The 17,060-nt window shown below is 56.4% G+C and overlaps 2 protein-coding genes across 2 annotated transcripts; one reads left to right on the forward strand and one right to left on the reverse strand.

Annotated features, from left to right (window-relative positions):
* Window positions 1-6,980: 6,980 nt before the first annotated feature.
* On the forward strand, window positions 6,981-9,156 carry AVP (arginine vasopressin; the record flags this gene model as incomplete). The annotated part of the gene is made up of 3 exons (XM_079784946.1): window positions 6,981-7,100; window positions 8,630-8,831; window positions 8,987-9,156. 3 exons carry the CDS (start codon window positions 6,981-6,983, stop codon window positions 9,154-9,156), a joined length of 492 nt encoding a protein of 163 aa, XP_079641072.1.
* Window positions 9,157-14,556: 5,400 nt separating this feature from the next.
* OXT (oxytocin/neurophysin I prepropeptide) lies at window positions 14,557-15,232 on the reverse strand. Its single transcript, XM_079784995.1, has 3 exons — window positions 15,106-15,232; window positions 14,779-14,980; window positions 14,557-14,685 (listed from the first exon to the last, which is right to left on the reverse strand). Exons 1-3 carry the CDS (start codon window positions 15,223-15,225, stop codon window positions 14,651-14,653), a joined length of 357 nt encoding a protein of 118 aa, XP_079641121.1. The 5' UTR covers window positions 15,226-15,232; the 3' UTR covers window positions 14,557-14,650.
* Between the last annotated feature and the right edge of the window lie 1,828 nt (window positions 15,233-17,060).

Consider the following 17,060-nt stretch of genomic DNA (forward strand, 5'->3'; position numbering starts at 1 on the left):
TGCAGCGGGGTCTAGAAGGAGCACTCGGGAGGGCGAAGCCAGAATCCTCTTAGCAGAGCGGGGAGGGGACAGCCTGAAAATGTTCCTGTGCTAATGCTCTGTGTCCTGACAAATGTAGGCAGATAGAGAAACTGAGGCTCATCGGGGCTGGCCAGCACGCTAACTCATTTCCTGAAGACCCAGTGTGGGCCCACGGCAGGGCCCTGGAGCACACTGAAGGCAGGAACTCTGTCTGGGAGGGCAGAGAGACAGGGACGTGTGAATGAAGCATTTCTAGGTCAACCCCACCAACCTGTAGGAGGTTAGAGTTGGGGGCAGGACAAACGGGACTCTGGTTCTGATTTCAGAAAGATATCTTGGGGATTTGGGGGGCTTAGCTCCACAGTATTCATTGTCCCTTTATAATATCATCCTGATTTTCTTTTAAGGCATTACCATTTCTCCCCTGGATGCAGTCGGAGGAAGCTCTATTCCGGCGCTTAAGGGATAGCATATGAGCCAAGCTAAGCCAAACAGACAGCCTTCCTTGGGATGGGAATCCGGGCACAGGGACAAGGCTGGCGGCACTTGAAGCCATCCTGAGAATGGGCACTCTTGATTCTGCACCCATCATGCCCCAGATGCTGTGGGAATTGGTTGCTAATGGCTTGTTGCTGGCCTGTCTCCAAAGACTCGCCTCAGCCTATGTGAGCCACCTCACCAAGAAAATGCCTGGGAGGTTCCTTCTCCCCAATCTCCTTGACCAATGACTGAGTAGTATGCAAATTATGTATATGTGTAACGGCCCTGGCCGATGTTGCTCAGTGGGTTGAGCATTTTTCCGTGCACTGAAAGGTCGCTGGTTCGATTCCCGGTCAGGACATATACCTAGGTTGCGGATTTGATCCCTGGTGGGGTGTGTACAACAGGCAATCCATTGATGTTTCTCTTTCACCTCTCTCTCTCTCTCTCTCTCTCTCTCTCTCTCTCTCCCTTTCCCTCCCTCTTCCTTTCTCTCTCTCTCTAAAAAAAAATCAATGAAAACATATTTTTAAAAAATTAACCCTCTTGCCTCATGGTAGGACAACTCTGTGGTGCCACTCACACTCAGGAGCTCAGGGGGACCAGGCTGAGGCTAGACTCCAGTTGAAGACCCATGTTTACTGGCTTCTTCCCTCGTCCATCCTACTTCCCTCACTCCTGAGAGCCTCCCTCACGGACCTCAGGTACAAGAGTTCCAATCTCAGGCCCTGCTCCTGGGGGATCTGACACACCATTTCATGAAACTTTATGGGTTCCTGTTTCGTGGCCCTCAAGAACTATAGCTTCCAAGCCTGGCTCTCAACTCTGCCCTTAAATTGTGAGCTCTCAGTAGGCCACTAGTAAATTCCTTCTGCTCAAATGGTCCAAAACAGCACAGAACCAGCAGCAGAGGCCAGGAGGCAGGGGAACTGATGTTCATCTTCTGGTTTGGACCCGTGTCCTATGGCAGGTGGGGGTGAGGCTCAGTCGTTGCAGCCATGTGCCTTCCGAGGGCAGGGCGCTGGCAGACTCAAGGGCTTAATGCCTAAGACCCAGACAAGCAAGGCCCTGCCCTTGCCTTAGAGGCCTGCTCGGGCCCTCCTTGGGGTGAAGCCAGGGGAGAGAGAGAAAGAGACACATCAATTTGTGGGTTCATTGGTTGATTTTTGTACATGCCCTGACTGGGGATTGAACCCACAACCTTGGCAAATTTCCACCTTGGGGTATGGGAACGATGCTCTAACAAACTGACCTACCCAGGCAGGGCCCAGAGGATTTTTCTAAATTGAATCCAGGGGCATCTACTAGATACCAGTTCCAAATACAGCCTTCTCACTGGAGAAAATCGGCACGGTCCCGGGCTTCGTATGCAGCTACTGATCTCAGGGGGAAATGTTTTTCTTTTCTCCATCAGGCGATACAGAATACCTAGCTGTCAAAGAGAGGGGGAGTGGAGCTTTCATAATAATGGGTAGTGAGGGGCCTTAAAAACAAGGTGAAGGCCCGGTCGGTGTAGCTCAGAGGTTGAGCATCGATTCCCAGTCGGGGCACATGCCCGGGTTGCAGGCTCATTCCCCAGTGTGGGGTGTGCAGGAGGCAGCCAATTAATTGATGATTCTCTTTCATCATTGATGTTTCTATATATATATCTCTCTCTCTCTCTCCCTTCCTCTCTCTGAAAAATCAATAAAACATAAAAAGGAAAAAGTCAAGTAAGATTTTTTTAAAAAGCAAGAGGCGGTGAGTGCGTCCCCAGTGTCCCATGGCCTCCCCCTGTCTGAGGGGCGGTGCTTTACTGATCTGACCGCGTAGCATGTGCTTGGGCAGTGCTTCTTCGGACCACAGGGCTGTGATTCTTACAGTCCAGACCACGCGGCCCCACGTTAACACAGGGAGAGAGCGTTTCTGAGGCATCCTCAGGAATCTTCAGACTTAGCTGGTTGATTTCCTGAGTAACCTGAGAGTATCGGTGTTCTTTACAGAAATACACCATTTTACTTACTTAGTGCCATCAGGCAAACCAGAGGCAGCCTTACCAGCCACAGGTGAGTATATGCGTGCTGGATTAAATAAAGAAAAGCATCTTATATATACTAAGCTGAATAATGAGATATTTTTATTTGTTAAAAACAGAAGCATTAGAAATCAGTATCAGAAAAATATAGGAAAGTCACAAATTATTTGAAAATTAAATGACACTTCAAAATAACCTGTGGGCCCTCCGGCATGGCTCAGTGGTTGAGCCTTGATCTATGACACAAGAGGTCACACTTTGATTCCTGGTCAGGGCACATGCCCAGATTGTGGGATTGGTCCCTAGTGGGGGCATGCAAGAGGCAGCCCATCAATGATTCTCTCTCATCATTTCTATCTGTCTCTCCCTCTCCCTTCCTCTCTGAAATCAATAACAAAATAAAAATAAAAGATAACCCAGGGGTAAAAGAAAACAATTAAATAATTTAAACTGAATGAAAATAAACATTTCAAAAATTATAGGATATAGCTAAAGCAATACATTAGGAAGTTTATAGCTCCCAAACCTATATTAGGATGATTTTTTAAAAACATACAATTTTACTGATTTTAAAGAGAGAGGAAGGGAGAGGGAGATAGAAACATGGACGCACCAATCCACAGCCTCCTGCATGCCCCTGCAGAACCCTGGCGTGTGCCCTGAGCGGGAACCAACCCGCGCCCTCTTGGTGCATGGGTTGTTGATCAATCACTAAGCCACAACAGCTGGGCTACAATAGGATGATTTTACACCAGTAGTTCAACCATCAGCTTAAATTAGAAAAAAATAGCAAATCAAACTAAAAGTGAACTATGGTATAAAAAAGGTGTGAACAAGCCGAAACCGGTTTGGCTCAGTGGATGGAGCGTCGGCCTGCGGAATGAAAGGTCCCGGGTTTGATTCCAGTCAAGGGCATGTACCTTGGTTGCAGGCACATCCCCAGTGGGGGGTGTGCAGGAGGCAGCTGATCGATGTTTCTCTCTCATTGATGTTTCTAGCTCTCTATCCCTCTCTCTTCCTCTCTGTAAAAAATCAATAAAATATATTTAAAAAAGAAAAGAAAAAAAAAGGTGTGAACAAGAGTGGAAGTTAATGAAAAAGTAAACTGAAAAATAATAAAGAAAGTTTACAAAACTAAAGATGATACTTTGGAAATAATAAAGATTATTTTATTTTAATATATTTTTATTGATTTCAGAGAGGAAGGGAGATGGGGAGAGAGAGAGAGAGAAACATCAATAATGAGAGAGAATCATTGATCGGTTGCCTCTTGCACGTCCCCTACCAGGGATTGAGCCTGCAACCTGGGCATGTGCCCTGACGGGAATTGAACCGTGAGCCATGCCGGCTGGGCAATAAAGATAATTTTAAAAAACCACAACACCGTGTGGCAAGCACTGTATCAAGGTGGACCTCGAGTGATTGTAGATGCTATTAAACCCATCGACATAGACCCAAGTTTGAAAATAGTTGAGGTGGAGGTAAGGAATGTGTACTCCAGGTGGGTGGTGAGGGAAGGCTCCTTTTAGAAAAGACATTTAAGCATCCAGGTGAATCTCAGGGAGCGGGGAGGGCAGGTGAGTCTTCTAGGACAAGGAAACCGCAGATTCTGAGGTTCCAAAGCAGGGGCAGAAAGAAGCAGATAGATCTGAAATGTATTTTAGAGGAAGGACTTTGTTAAGAGTGAGGGAAAGAGAAGGACCAGGGAGAGTCTCAGGCTCTGGGAGGAGCTGCTGGCTGGGTCGTGGTCTGATTGCAGAGCTGGGGACCCTGGGAGTGAGCAGGGGAGCAGCTAAGAATCCGGAGTTGCGTTTGACCATGGTAAGTTGGAGAGGCCTATAATTATTTGAATACCCAGGGGGAGGTGTCATTGGGCAGTTGTCTCTATAAGTTTGGCACTTGGGGGAGAGGCCTGGAATGGAGATACAAATTTGGAAATCATTCGTTTGTAGAAAGCATATAAAATCATGGGGTTAGCATCAATCACCTAGGAAGAGGAGAAAAAAAGGGATGCAGGCCTGAGTCCTGGGACGCTCCGACATTAGAAGCCAAGGTCAAAGAGGAAGAGCCAGAAAAGGAGACTGACAATGAACATCCAGTGTGGTGGAAGGAGAACCAAGGCAGCGTGGCGTCCCGGGAGCCACACGAAGCATATTTTTGAAAAGGACAAGTGCTCACCCCTGTAGAATGCCGCTCGGGGATTGTGGAAAATGAGAACATAGACACGGCCGCCGAATTCGGCAAGATGGAGGTCGTTTATGATCTTGATCACAGGCGTTTCAGTGGATTGGTTTGGGCAGAAGCCTGAGTGGAGGAAGTTGAAAAGTAAATGTTGACGTCTAAAAATGGCAGCTGGACCACAGTGGGAAACCAGGGCAATCCCTAACTCCAGGAAATGCAGTAAGTTGTTCAGCGATGGAAAGGTCATCATAATAAGCCACCTGGCTCAGCTTGGAGGGCGCATTTGCAGTCTAACTCGTGGAGGAGGAATCTTGGGGAAGGTGTGGAGGAGGAGGGGGGGGGGGGACATCCAGAGGGTCCTGGTGACAGGTGAGGAGATGTATCTACAGTGCAGCCGGCCAGCAGAGTAATGAGACTTTTCCAGCCCATGCAGCCCCAAGAAGGTGGTATTGGGAGTAGCAGGCCCTCTGGCATCTGGTGTTTGGGTCCCTCAAGGGGCTCTGGTGCGGGGCTCAGTCTTAGAATGACGATGCTGGTAGACAAGGCTGGCCTGCCCCCGGGCCGGAGCCCTTGAGTTAGTGGAGCCCCATCCATTTTCAGAAGGTGACTCAGACCTGCAGGGCGGAGAGGGAAGGATGCTGGGCCTACCCCCACAGCTGGCGCAGCTGGCCCTCTGGCCTCCTCCCTGGCCCGGCCCCCATTCCACAGAGTCTCAGGAAGGCAACAGTTCACACGAAGCTTCTTTCTGGTCATGATGGAGTGAGAATGTTCCTCCTGGGTTCATCCAGTGAGATACTCTCTCTGAATAAGCTTGTCAGCTGTTAATAAGAATAATGGCGTTAATAATACAGCACTCCTCCTCATTAACTTCACCCTGTGCAAGCACTTTTCTAAAGCTCTTACAACAGCCTAGGAGGTGGGTGTTAGTATCTCCCTGCTTCACACTGGACGGAAGTGAGGCTCAGAGCGGACAAGTGGCCTGCCCACGTCATGTTTCCCGCCACAGCGGCCAGATGGCAGCCGGCCATTGGGCTCCAGCATCCTCATGGCCCCCAAGGGGACGTTCCTGAAAAGATGGACACCAGGTTCTGAGAGTCGGAGCCCCTCTCCCTGGGACATTGGACCCTTCATAGCACTTTGTGGGGAGGAGGCTGTCCTGTCACACACACCCCTCTTCTAGGAGCTTCCTTCCAGGACCCTGGAGAGGAGGCCAAGAGCCTGGGGGCTGGAAGAGCTGGGGTTACAGGGAGACTCTGGTGCCCTGGGGGGAGGGAGGCTGAGTCTCTTCAACCCGTCAGCCTGGGCTCCTTCCTCAGGCTGGGCCCTTTGGCTGTGACTGCTCCCTTCCTTCACCCACAGCCCTGATGTCCTCGCCCTCAACCCAGTCTTGAGATGGCACCTGCCCTGGTCCCCGGGAGCTAGCGTCCTGGTGGGGTAGGAATTGGGGCAGGCTGGCTGCCAGGTTCCATGGGCCTCTCCCCATCCCTCTGAACCTCGCTGGGTTCCCAACCCCATGCTCCTGCTGGGAGGGAGAGATGGGGGCACGCCGAGAAGCTGCCCCAAGGCCCCCAGTCTCTGAGACCCTGGACCCCGCTCTGGGTGTGCGCATGGGATGGGAGCAACCCCAAATTCCCCGGAGCCTGCCCACCCACCCTGTGGGAGTGGCCCCCTGACTCCTGGCCCCTTACCTCCATCGGGGCTGCCTGATCCACAGGCTGCAGGCAGCAATTTCCTTTCTGGGTGCAGCCAGTGCCACCTCCCTTCACACCGCCTGGAGTGCGAGCTGGTCTTGCCACTTGTCCTCTCACAAGGTCAACCCTCTGAAGGGGTCCTGCAGGCCTGCAGCCCTCTCCCACCGCTCCCGGGCCCGCCAGCCCCGTGAGTCCCCCTCACCCCCTCCTCAGGAGACGGATGGGGGATAGGGCCCACGCACCCCCAGAAAGCTTAGAGACAGCCCCCAAGTGACCCTCACGTGTCCCTCTTCCGAGCCCTGAGAGCTGCGATCACAGTCTCAGCAGCTCCTGCCTCCCCGCGGCCACCCCCCTGCCAGCGACACTCCTCCCCCACCGGCCCGCACAGACCGGCCCACGTGCGTCCCCAGGCGCCTGAATCACTGCTGACGGCGGGGGACCTGGTGGCCGTGGGCTCCTGGGGAGCCACGGGGGAGGGGGGTGGTGGCCACGTCACCTCGGAGGAAACACCTGCGGCCATAAATAGGCAGCAGCGGAGGCAGCACAGCACAGCCTGCCGAGCAGCACCCCACGCTGTGGCCACCTGCGCCAGGATGCCCGACGCCATGCTGCCCGCCTGCTTCCTCGGCCTGCTGGCCGTCACCTCCGCCTGCTACTTCCAGAACTGCCCGAGGGGTGGCAAGAGGGCCATGTCCGACCTGGAGCTGAGACAGGTATGGCCAAGGTCCGCCTCGGGGCTGGGGAAGGGGCAGAGCCCCGGGCTGGCACCACGGTGCGGGGCTGGGGAAGAGGGACGCCTGGCCTATGGGGGTCCGGAGGAGAGCCCAGCGGAAGCGAGGCTGGGAGTGGATGGCAGAGGGGACCAGACGGCGGGCAGGCGAGGACGGGCTGCAAGGCTCTCTGGACAGTCCCCGTCCAGACGCGGGTGGAGGAGCGGTTTCCGCAGACCTGGGCTGGGCCGGCCGGGAAAACTGGGCAGGAAGCCTCCTGTGTGCCCTGGGGCCTCTCGGCACCCCGCAGTGGCGGGGCAGCAGGGGGGCCTCTCGCCCCCTTGCTTCACACTCAGCATTTGAGGCCTCCCCACCCAGCCCCCAGCCTCTCCCGGCCACAGGCCCGGCCTCCACACCGTCACTGGCCATCGCCGAGCTTGCCGGGGTGGTAGGTGCCAGCCCCGCACCCTGTGAGGGGTTGTGCTGGGGACCGCGCCCACTTCCCTCCTGCTGCATGTCCAGTCCATCCCTCCTGTTCCACTTCCATTGGAGCTGAAGGAAGCCCGGGCTCCGCGCTCCGTCTCAGTTCTTCCCAGGCCGCAGGAGGCTCAGGCCTGAGCTGCTGAACAAAGCAGAGGGGGCAGCTGGGCAGGCAGACGTCCCTCCCCTCTGCTCGGCCTTCGGGCCTGAGTCACCCAGGGGCCTCGGGCCCTCCTCTAGGGCTCAGGACTCTGCCGCCCCTGGTTAGTGCACAGGCAGGTGAGCAGAGGCCCCCAGCTTTGGGGGAGGGCAGGGGAAGGGGGTGATGGGTGAGGGAGTGAGGGGGCCGGGCCAGACCAGAGAGGGGACAGGAAACGGAAGGGCCTGGGTGTGGGGGGTGAGAAATGGGGGCGAGGGGTCTGGGTTAGGGGTAAAGTGGTGGGCAGCGCCCGGATGCTGCAGCCCTGGGAGACCCCCTGCGGGGGGCGGTGTGTGTGTGTCTGTGTGTCTGTGTGTCTGTGTGTGTGTGTGTGTGTGTGTGTGTGTGTGTGTCTGTGTGTGTGTGTGTCTGTGTGTGTGTCTGTGTGTCTGTGTGTGTGTGTCTGTGTGTGTGTGTGTGTGTGTGTCTGTGTGTGTGTGTGTGTCTGTGTGTCTGTGTGTGTGTGTGTGTCTCTCTGTGTGTGTGTGTCTGTGTGTGTGTGTGTGTGTGTGTGTGTGTGTCTGTGTGTCTGTGTGTGTGTGTGTGTGTGTGTGTGTCTCTCTCTGTGTGTGTGTGTGTGTGTGTGTGTGTGTGTGTCTCTGTGTGTGTGTGTGTGTGTGTGTGTGTGGATGCTGAGTGATTCACAGGGAGAGTCGGAGGCACCTGTAAATCCAGGGAGGTTGGTGGATGTTGGCTCCCCTCCTGGGACCCTTTTTGGGGCCAAAGCAGCGCCAAGGCGACCGGAACCTCGGGTCCTTGAGCTCCGCCCCCCCCCCCCCCCGGGGGCCTTGACCTTCACCCCGGTGCAGCGGCCTCGCTCACCCGGCCTTCTCCCCCCCCCCCCCCCCCCCAGTGCCTGCCCTGCGGCCCCGGGGGCAAAGGGCGCTGCTTCGGGCCCAGCATCTGCTGCGGGGACGAGCTGGGCTGCTTCGTGGGCACGGCCGAGGCGCTGCGCTGCCAGGAGGAGAACTACCTGCCGTCGCCCTGCCAGTCCGGCCAGAGGCCCTGCGGGAGCGGGGGCCGCTGCGCCGCCAACGGCATCTGCTGCGACGAAGGTGCGGGGCCAGGGGGGTACGGGGAGGGGCGGGGGGGCGGGGGGGCCCAGGGGGGCCGGGGCCCGGGGGGCGGGCGGGGAGGGGCCGCGGGGCGGGCGGGCCCGATCTGGGTCAGGTCCCGGGCCCGCCGGTGCGCTGAGCCCCCTTCCCCGCAGAGAGCTGCGTGACGGAGCCCGAGTGCCGGGAGGGCGCCGGCCTCCCGCGCCGCGCCCGCGCCAACAAGCGGAGCAACGCGACGCAGCTGGACGGGCCGGCCGGGGCGCTGCTGCTGCGGCTGGTGCAGCTGGCGGGGGCGCCCGAGCCCGCCCCGCCCGGCGTCTACTGAGCCCCGCGGCCCTCCCGCCCCGCCCTCGGAGCACGAAAAATAAACCTTTTAAAATGCACTGGCTGGTGTCTGTCTGTCTGTCTGGGGGCGGGGGGCGGGGGGAGTTGCTTCCCGGACCCCAAGACACAGGCAGGTCCACCAGGCGAAGGAGAGCCAGGCCGCCTAAGGGACGCGATCCTGCCCCAGCAGAGGTGTAAACGGAACCGTGGACAGGCGCCTGGGCCGGGAGGGGAGGGCCAAGGCCGGGAGGGGAATCTTAGGGCCGAGGGATGGGAATGAAGGGAGAAGCGTCGGGGGAAGTTGTCGTGGACAACACAGCGAGAGAGAGAGAGAGAGAGAGAGAGAGAGAGAGAGAGAGAGAGAGAGAGAGAGAGAGAGACACAGAGAGACACAGAGAGACACAGAGACACAGAGAGAGACACAGAGACACAGAGAGAGACACAGAGAGACACAGAGAGACAGAGAATGACGGGAGAAGATGAGAAAGGCGGGAGGGACAAGCCAAGAACCAGCGGGGTTCCGGTCCCCATTTACTCCCGGAGGCTGAGGGACCAGCGGCTCCAGGGACCCATCCTGGGCCCGGGTTCTCCGTCCAATGTCTTTGTCATCCAGGGCTGTGGGGGGCGTGCACGGCGGGGGGGGGGGGTGGTGCAGGTGGGCGAGGGCCGGGGAGTGGGACCAACATGCCCAGACCCAGCAGCGAGGCCACGAGGAAAGGGCACCCCATCTGGCTCTCAGCCAGCCTGAGAGACAGGCGCCCCGAGACCCTGGCCCGTGCTCCCCGGCACAGCTGTGCCAACCACGCTCCCTGAGAACAGACAGGAAAAGAACTGGGAGGGGCCTGCCCTGTGGTTCCCGACCACGGTCACAGATACAGTCCGAGGCGCACATTCAGAAGCACAGTCACACTCAGAGACACAGACACAACAGACCTGAGGACAGGCAGGCCCCTGCACACACACACACACAGACACACACACACAGACACACACACACACTCTCTCTCTCTCACATGAGCTCCCGGGCAAACCGACTTGCCACCCTTCGACACATGCAGCTTCAGGGCAAAGATGTCCACTAACAGGCCAACGCCGTTCTCTGTCCCGTGTCCTCCTCGTGCCCTTTGCCCATTTATCCCTTCCCCCTCACTCTTCTCCCTTCCCTCCCCCCTCAACTCTAGGGCCCTCTCTCCTTGTCCCCCTACACCCCTCCCTTTCTCTTCTGCCCTCTAGCCCTCTGTTACCTTGTATCCCCCTTTCTCTACCAGCCTGGCCTCTCCCTGGGATGTCTGGCTCCAGGTCTTGGAGGCCACATGGAGCCCAGGCTGAGAAAAGTCCCCCTGAGCCCTGACCCCAACCACCAGCCTGGGGCGCGGCCTCGTGACAGCCTCAGCCAGCCCCGCACGGGGGAACGTCCAGGAGCCAAGCCAAGGTCAAGCTCTCTTCTGGCCTCAGAGATCTGCTCTGCCATCACCCCTGCCCAGGCTGGGGGGGGGGGGGGGGGGGGCAGGGTCATGAGGGCTTCTGTCCCTAATTAGCCAGGGCTGAGGGAGTCTCGCTCCTTGTCTGTGTCCCTTGTTTTTTGTGGTCTTGTCTGTGGTCTTGATGTCCAAGAACCCTGTGCTGCAGGGTCCGTGGCATTGATAGAGTGACATAAAAATAAATCACAGCAGGAGGTGCTCACTGATGTAGCCGACGCTTCTAGTTTTCAGACTGGAATGCTCTGTCCTAAGGCTTCACACTCCTGTGTGGAGCTCGCCTGTGTGGCCCACAGTCCTCTGGGTGCACACATAGGCATTTTCACTTTACAAATTAGTGTTATTAGTGTTCTTTCACAATCCATATGTACTAATTCGCACCATTTTAAAAAATATATGTTTTATTGATTTTTCACAGAGAGGAAGGGAGAGGGATAGAGAGTTAGAAACATCGATGAGAGAGAAACATCGATCAGCTGCCTCCTGCACACCTCCTACTGGGGATGTGCCCGCAACCCAGGTACATGCCCTTGACCGGAATCGAACTTGGGACCCTTGAGTCCACAGGCCGACGCTCTATCCACTGAGCCAAACTGGTTAGGGCTGCACCATTTTTAATAAAGTAAATTTGGGGCAGCTTTTCATATCAGCACATTTACCTCTACCACCATCTTTTGGTTTTGTAGGATTTTATGATGAGAAATTTCAAATAGACCCAAACTAGAGCTACTTAGACCAAAACCCTGCAGGCACCCACCACCCTCAGTTATGACAATTATCATGGGGTGGCTTGTTTCATCTCTGCCTTAATTCTCCTCCCACTTTCAGATGATCAAGGCCAACTGTCATACCATTTCCTCTACATTCCTTCCCTGGCACGTCTCAAAAATATATGGACTGTTCTGATAACCATGACCACAGACTGTTATCACACACATGCAAACCCCAAACCAAACCTTGACCATATATCAACACAGGCATACCTCAGAGACATTGCCACCACAGTGAAGTGAATATGGCAATAAAGTGAGGTGTCATCTCTCTTCTAGTGGAGGGTCTTGCCTTCAGTTTGTAAAACATGCAACATCTGTGAAGCATATTAAAGCGAAACAATAAAACGAGGTGTGCCTGTATCATCCAGTATTCAGGCATTATTCAAATTTCCTCAGGTGTTCCAGGAGTACACCTTTGCAAGTCATTGATATCTGAGTCCTTTTTCCCCCTCAGGCACAAAGGAGAATGTTAATCCTCATGCCCCTTCTGCACTCTTATTTTCCTGACCCTCCTGCAGAGAGCGGCTTCCCGTCTTCTTACTGTGCTCATTACCAGCAGGTGTCATCGGATGACTTTACGGTGTGTATGTCACCTGGAGTTATTTTGCCTGTTTCGTTACATATTAAAATAATCGTATTTTGTAATATGTTACTCTCCTTTTCCCTATATTACTGCCAGGACTAATTATATATATTTTTGAAATTGAGTGCAGGTAGGCATATTATCTGGGAATTTCACTGCTAGGTAGCAAGGTGGGTTCACAGAGTACTAGTTAGACAAAGGGAGAGTTGGAAACCACTGTCCTGGACAAGCGCCAAGCACTTCGGCCACTCCGAGGAGGGCCAGAGGCCCCGGGACTGAGCCAGGAAGAAGAGGAAAGAATGACAGCACCTCGCTCTGCGCCCGTCTGTCTGGCCCCTGAAAACTTCACGTGGCCTGGGTTCCCTCAGCACCTCTCCCAGCTCACCCACGGGACCTTGCTTGATATCCTCAGAAAAAGGGTTGTTAACCATACTCTATGTTTTTTTGTTTATTTTTTATTGATTTCAGAGAGGAAGGGAGAAAGAGAGAGATAGAAACATTAATGATGAGAGAGAATCGTTGATCAGCTACCTCCTGCACGCCCCCTACTGGGGAGCAAGCGTGCAACCCAGGCATGTGCCCTGACTGGGAATTGAACCGTGACCTCCTGATTCATAGGTCGATGCTCAACCACTGAGCCACGCCGGCTGGGCCAGACTCTATGTTTTATTTTTTTATTTTTATTGATTTCAGAGAGGAAGGGAGAGGATGAGAGAGAGAGAAACATCAATGATGAGAGAACCATGAATCGGCTGCCTCCTGCGTGCCCCCTACTGGGGATCAAGCTCGCAACCCGGGCATGTGCCCTTGACTGGAATCGAACCTGGGACTCTTCAGTCCGCAGGCCGACGCTCTATCCACTGAGCTAAACCGTCCAGGGCCAGACTCTATGTTTTTGATGGTGGAAAAGAAAATACTGCTGGCCTTTGGATTTAGGGAAAGAAAGGGACAGTGGGTGGGTGGGGTGTCGGAAGGGGGGGAACCTGAATTCAGTCCCAAGGTGAGAAAGCTGGACTGATACCCCTCTTCTGTGTAAGCCACTGGGGTTGGAGGGGATGCAGGGCACTTAGGGCTGACAAAGGGGTCCCAGGGGGGCGATTCCGAATTTCCGCTGATGCGGTGGGTGGACACCCGAGCTTGCCAAGCACAAACCCGTGACCACATCTCTCCAGCTGAGGAGCGTGGTTCCCTGTGCGGTGTCTGAGGGACCACAGAATTTGTAGGACTTTCCTCAGGTACCCATTTACGTGTGTCGCGCACCTCCCCATGGGGGACTTGAACAGGACTCTGCTTGGAGTCATCTCCTGAGCCTTTCCTAATAACCCCCTGACTACTCCCCCGATGCGGGGTCCTGGGAGGGACCCCCTCTCACAGCCCCAGCAAGAACCCCAGTCTAGATCGCTGTTGGTCACTGGGGCTTTCATTTCTATTATCTTCACACCCTTAGCAATGATCTTTTTCTCACTTTTGAAAACGTTTGCTCCAGTTTATAGCACATACACAGAAGTGAACAATTCACACGTGTGCAGCTGATGGGTTTCATAAACTGAGCGCACCCCTTGCACCAGCTCCCCGGCCCAGAGGCAGACCACGGCGGCACCCAGAGAGCCCTCTCTCGTTCCATCACCGCCCCTCCAAGACCTCTGGCTCCATTGCTTAGCGCTGCCTGTTTTTGTGGTTTATATGAAGAACTTCTTACAGGCCTCGGTGGTATTTTTTTCTCTTTCCACTATGTCTGTGAGATCCACACACAGTTAGGTGTGTGTGTGGGGGGGGGGAGGGGGGTATGCAGTCTTCCAGTGTGAGAAAGACACAGAAGTAACTTTAAAAAATATATGTTTTTATTGATATCAGAGAGGAAGGGAGAGGGAGAGAGAGAGAGAGAGAAACACTCAATGATGAGAGAGAATCACTGATTGGCTGCCTCCTGCACGTCCCACGCTGGGGATCAAGCCTGCAACCAGGCATGTGCCCTGACCAGGATCTGATCCATGGCCTCCTGGTTCATAGGTCGACACTCAACCACTGAGCCACACGAGTTACTTGTTTTTATCACTAACAGATGCGCTGTGCCCCCGTTTTGTGTGGACACGGACCCTCCGGAATGGCTGGCCCACGCGGAGGTAAGAGAAGGGGTGTGTTCTGGGGGAGAGGATTAGGCTTTTATTGATTCCCAGTAATCCATGAGAAGAGTCGTCCTGTTGGTGGCGTTTTTTGCCTTTCAGGGTCATTTCTGTGGCCGTGTGTTCCCAGGAGCCCCTGTTTGGCAGGGTCCCCAGCTTGGCCACATCTGAGTACCAGGGGCCTCCTCTGGCCTGAGCCTTCCTTCAGCGCCTTGGGAACAGGCCTTCAGCTGTGGAGGGTGGAGGCCTCCTGCCCAGCCCGCAGGTGCGCGAGCTCCCTCAGGTGTTAGAAGTCACTCACCACCCACGGCCGCCTGCTCGCCCTTCCCTCTGCGAGCAAACACAGCACCCAGCCCTCCCGGGGCAGCAGCCCGCTCCTCCACCCCGTCCCCTCCCAGTGCTGACACAGAGACGCCAGTCGAGTTAGAGGGAAAAGGTGCATTAGTTTATTTTCATTATTTCGGGGGTGGCTGTGGAGGGAGCGAGGGCTGCGCGCGATGTCCAGGGCGCGGTGCGCTCAGCGCTGCGAGGCGGCGGCCTAGGGGTCGCAGGCGGGGTCGGTGCGGCAGCCGTCTGTGCGGAGAGACGCGGGTCAGGGCTGTCCGGTGTCCCCGTCCCCGTCCCCGGACCCCGCGTCCCCGCCCCCCGCCGGCGCGGCCCGCTCACCGGGGCTGCAGCAGATGCCGTCGGCGGCGCAGCGGCCCTCGTCCCCGCAGGGCCTCTGGCCGGACTGGCAGGGCGACGGCAGGTAGGTCTCCTCCTGGCAGCGCAGCGCCTCGGCCGTGCCCATGAAGCAGCCCAGCTCGTCCCCGCAGCAGATGCTGGGCCCGAAGCAGTGCCCCTTGTCCCCGGGGCCGCAGGGCAGGCACTGGGGGGGCAGGGGCGCCAGGGGGCTGAGCGGGGTGGGAGTGGGGGCGGGGGGTGCCGTGCGGGGGCGGGAGGCAGAGGGACGGAAGGGGAGACCCTGCGGCTGGGAGAGGGTGAGCGGCTCACCTTGCGCACGTCCAGGTCCATCACGGCCCTCTTGCCGCCCACGGGGCAGTTGGTGATGTAGCAGGCGGAGCTCAGCGCCAGGAGGCCGAGCAGGCAGCAGGCGAGGCTGGGGACCGTCATGGTGCGGGCTCGGGGTCCGACGTCGACGGCTGTGGCCGGCTCTCCGGTCCCGTCCTTTTATGCCCGGGGCCCCGCGCAGCCCAGCGCGGCCTAAGAGGGCGGGCGGATGTCTGGGCACGGCTGGCCGCCGCGGGTCAGGCCCTGTGCGCCCTGCGCGCGCCCTCATTTGCAGGGGTCGGTCTGGTCGAGGTCACTGCGTTGGCTCCAGCCATGTGCGCGGGGGAGGAGGGGGGGGGGGGTGGCAAGGAAGCCTGTGGGGGGGCCTGGGCCCCTGGGGTGAGAGAGAGAGTATGGGGGTGGGGTGTGTGGCCCAACCAGGGATTATGCAGCTGGACTCCCCATACCCTGGGGGTGGGGGGAGGCACAGGAGGGCACCGGACGCCCCCAGGCCCGAAGAAGCTGTGGCAGGACTGGGCAGGCCTCCCCCACCGCCCTCTACCCCTGCCACAGGGCATCCTTGCCCCTCTGTTAGGGAGGACTCTTCCTGAACCCACATTTCTTGGAGCTCACTTCCCACCCCCACTCCCACACCAATATCCACTTCCCCGCACCTGGAACTTGCATGGGAAACGACCTTTATTTTTCTCTGACCGCTAACTGAAATTCAACCTTTCCTTCAACTGTGAGGGAGGAGCAGTCCACAGGGGAATTTGCGATACCTGGGGCTTTGTCAAAACTGGAAATGACAGGTCCCCTCCTGTCACATCACAGCTATTGCAAAGCTCTGTACGCAGTGTTCAGACCACCACCCGTTTGTAATTGGGCAGTTACTGGGCCTGCCACTAGGTCTCGTTACCTAACGCTTTCAATGAACAAGCTGTGACTGTCACCGATGGTTTTAACATTTTGACACCTGAATGTAAATATGATCGGTTTCCTTTGTGTTTGTGTCATGCATTTAAAAACAGTGCTTTTTTGGGGGGCATTTTAAACGTATCTCAAATGAAAATAATTGCACATAAAAGAGAGACAGACTGCCTCAGCGGAAGGGGTGCAGGCCAGCGTCGTGAACAAGATGGGCAGCACGGATTCTTTTCAAGACGGGACTTGTCACCGAGCTGGTGGTAGCGTGGTCCGCTGAATGGCCTTTGGTCCAGGGTGTGGCTCAGCGCAGAGCACCCCCTGGCTCACGGCACACCTTTCCCAGGTGCCCACAACCAAGGCCTGGTCCGTGCTGACCCAAAGCTGGGCAACTCTGAAGGGCCATTTCAGATCCGGACCTCCCTGTGGCGTTGGTTACCCGAGGCCAGCAGAGAGGCTCTCTCTGCCCAACCCTGTTTCCACCCGCTCCCTTCCAGAAAGGTGGGCCCCAGGGCCCCTGCTGATAAACATCCAACCCATTCAAGTCCGTCTCAGGCTGCTGCCTGGGGAGCCCACCTTGCAAAGGCGTGGACGAAATGAGTCCAATGTCAGAAAGGACAGACTCAACAGCACCAATCCCTTGAGGTCAACCCAAGGGAGAGGAGACTGAGGGGGGCCCCAGCCAGGCCTGCACTCTGGTTCACTCTCCAGAGGAGGGTGCTGAGGCCACCGGGGCACAGAGCCTGCTGACCCCCAGCCACTGGTGTGAGCTCTCCAGCTCTGAGGAGCTGGTTAGGCCACCGGGGAGTACCAGTCAGCGGCCGGCCTTGTTTCTCAACCAAATCAGCTCATTGGCATTGCTGGACTGGAAGGCCAAGCATTTGACCCCGGAGGTGGCCCAGAAAGGCCTCCCACCCACTCTGTGAGCACACTGACCTCCCCAGGTTAACACATGCACATAAATTACTTTAGCTAATGGCCCACAGGGCCCGCATCCCTTCATCTGTTCAACACTGCTCCTCTGAAGATGCTCT

The sequence above is a fragment of the Cnephaeus nilssonii genome (genome assembly GCF_951640355.1).
Source record: "Cnephaeus nilssonii genome assembly, chromosome: 11".
NCBI classification, from domain to species: Eukaryota; Metazoa; Chordata; class Mammalia; order Chiroptera; family Vespertilionidae; genus Cnephaeus; species Cnephaeus nilssonii.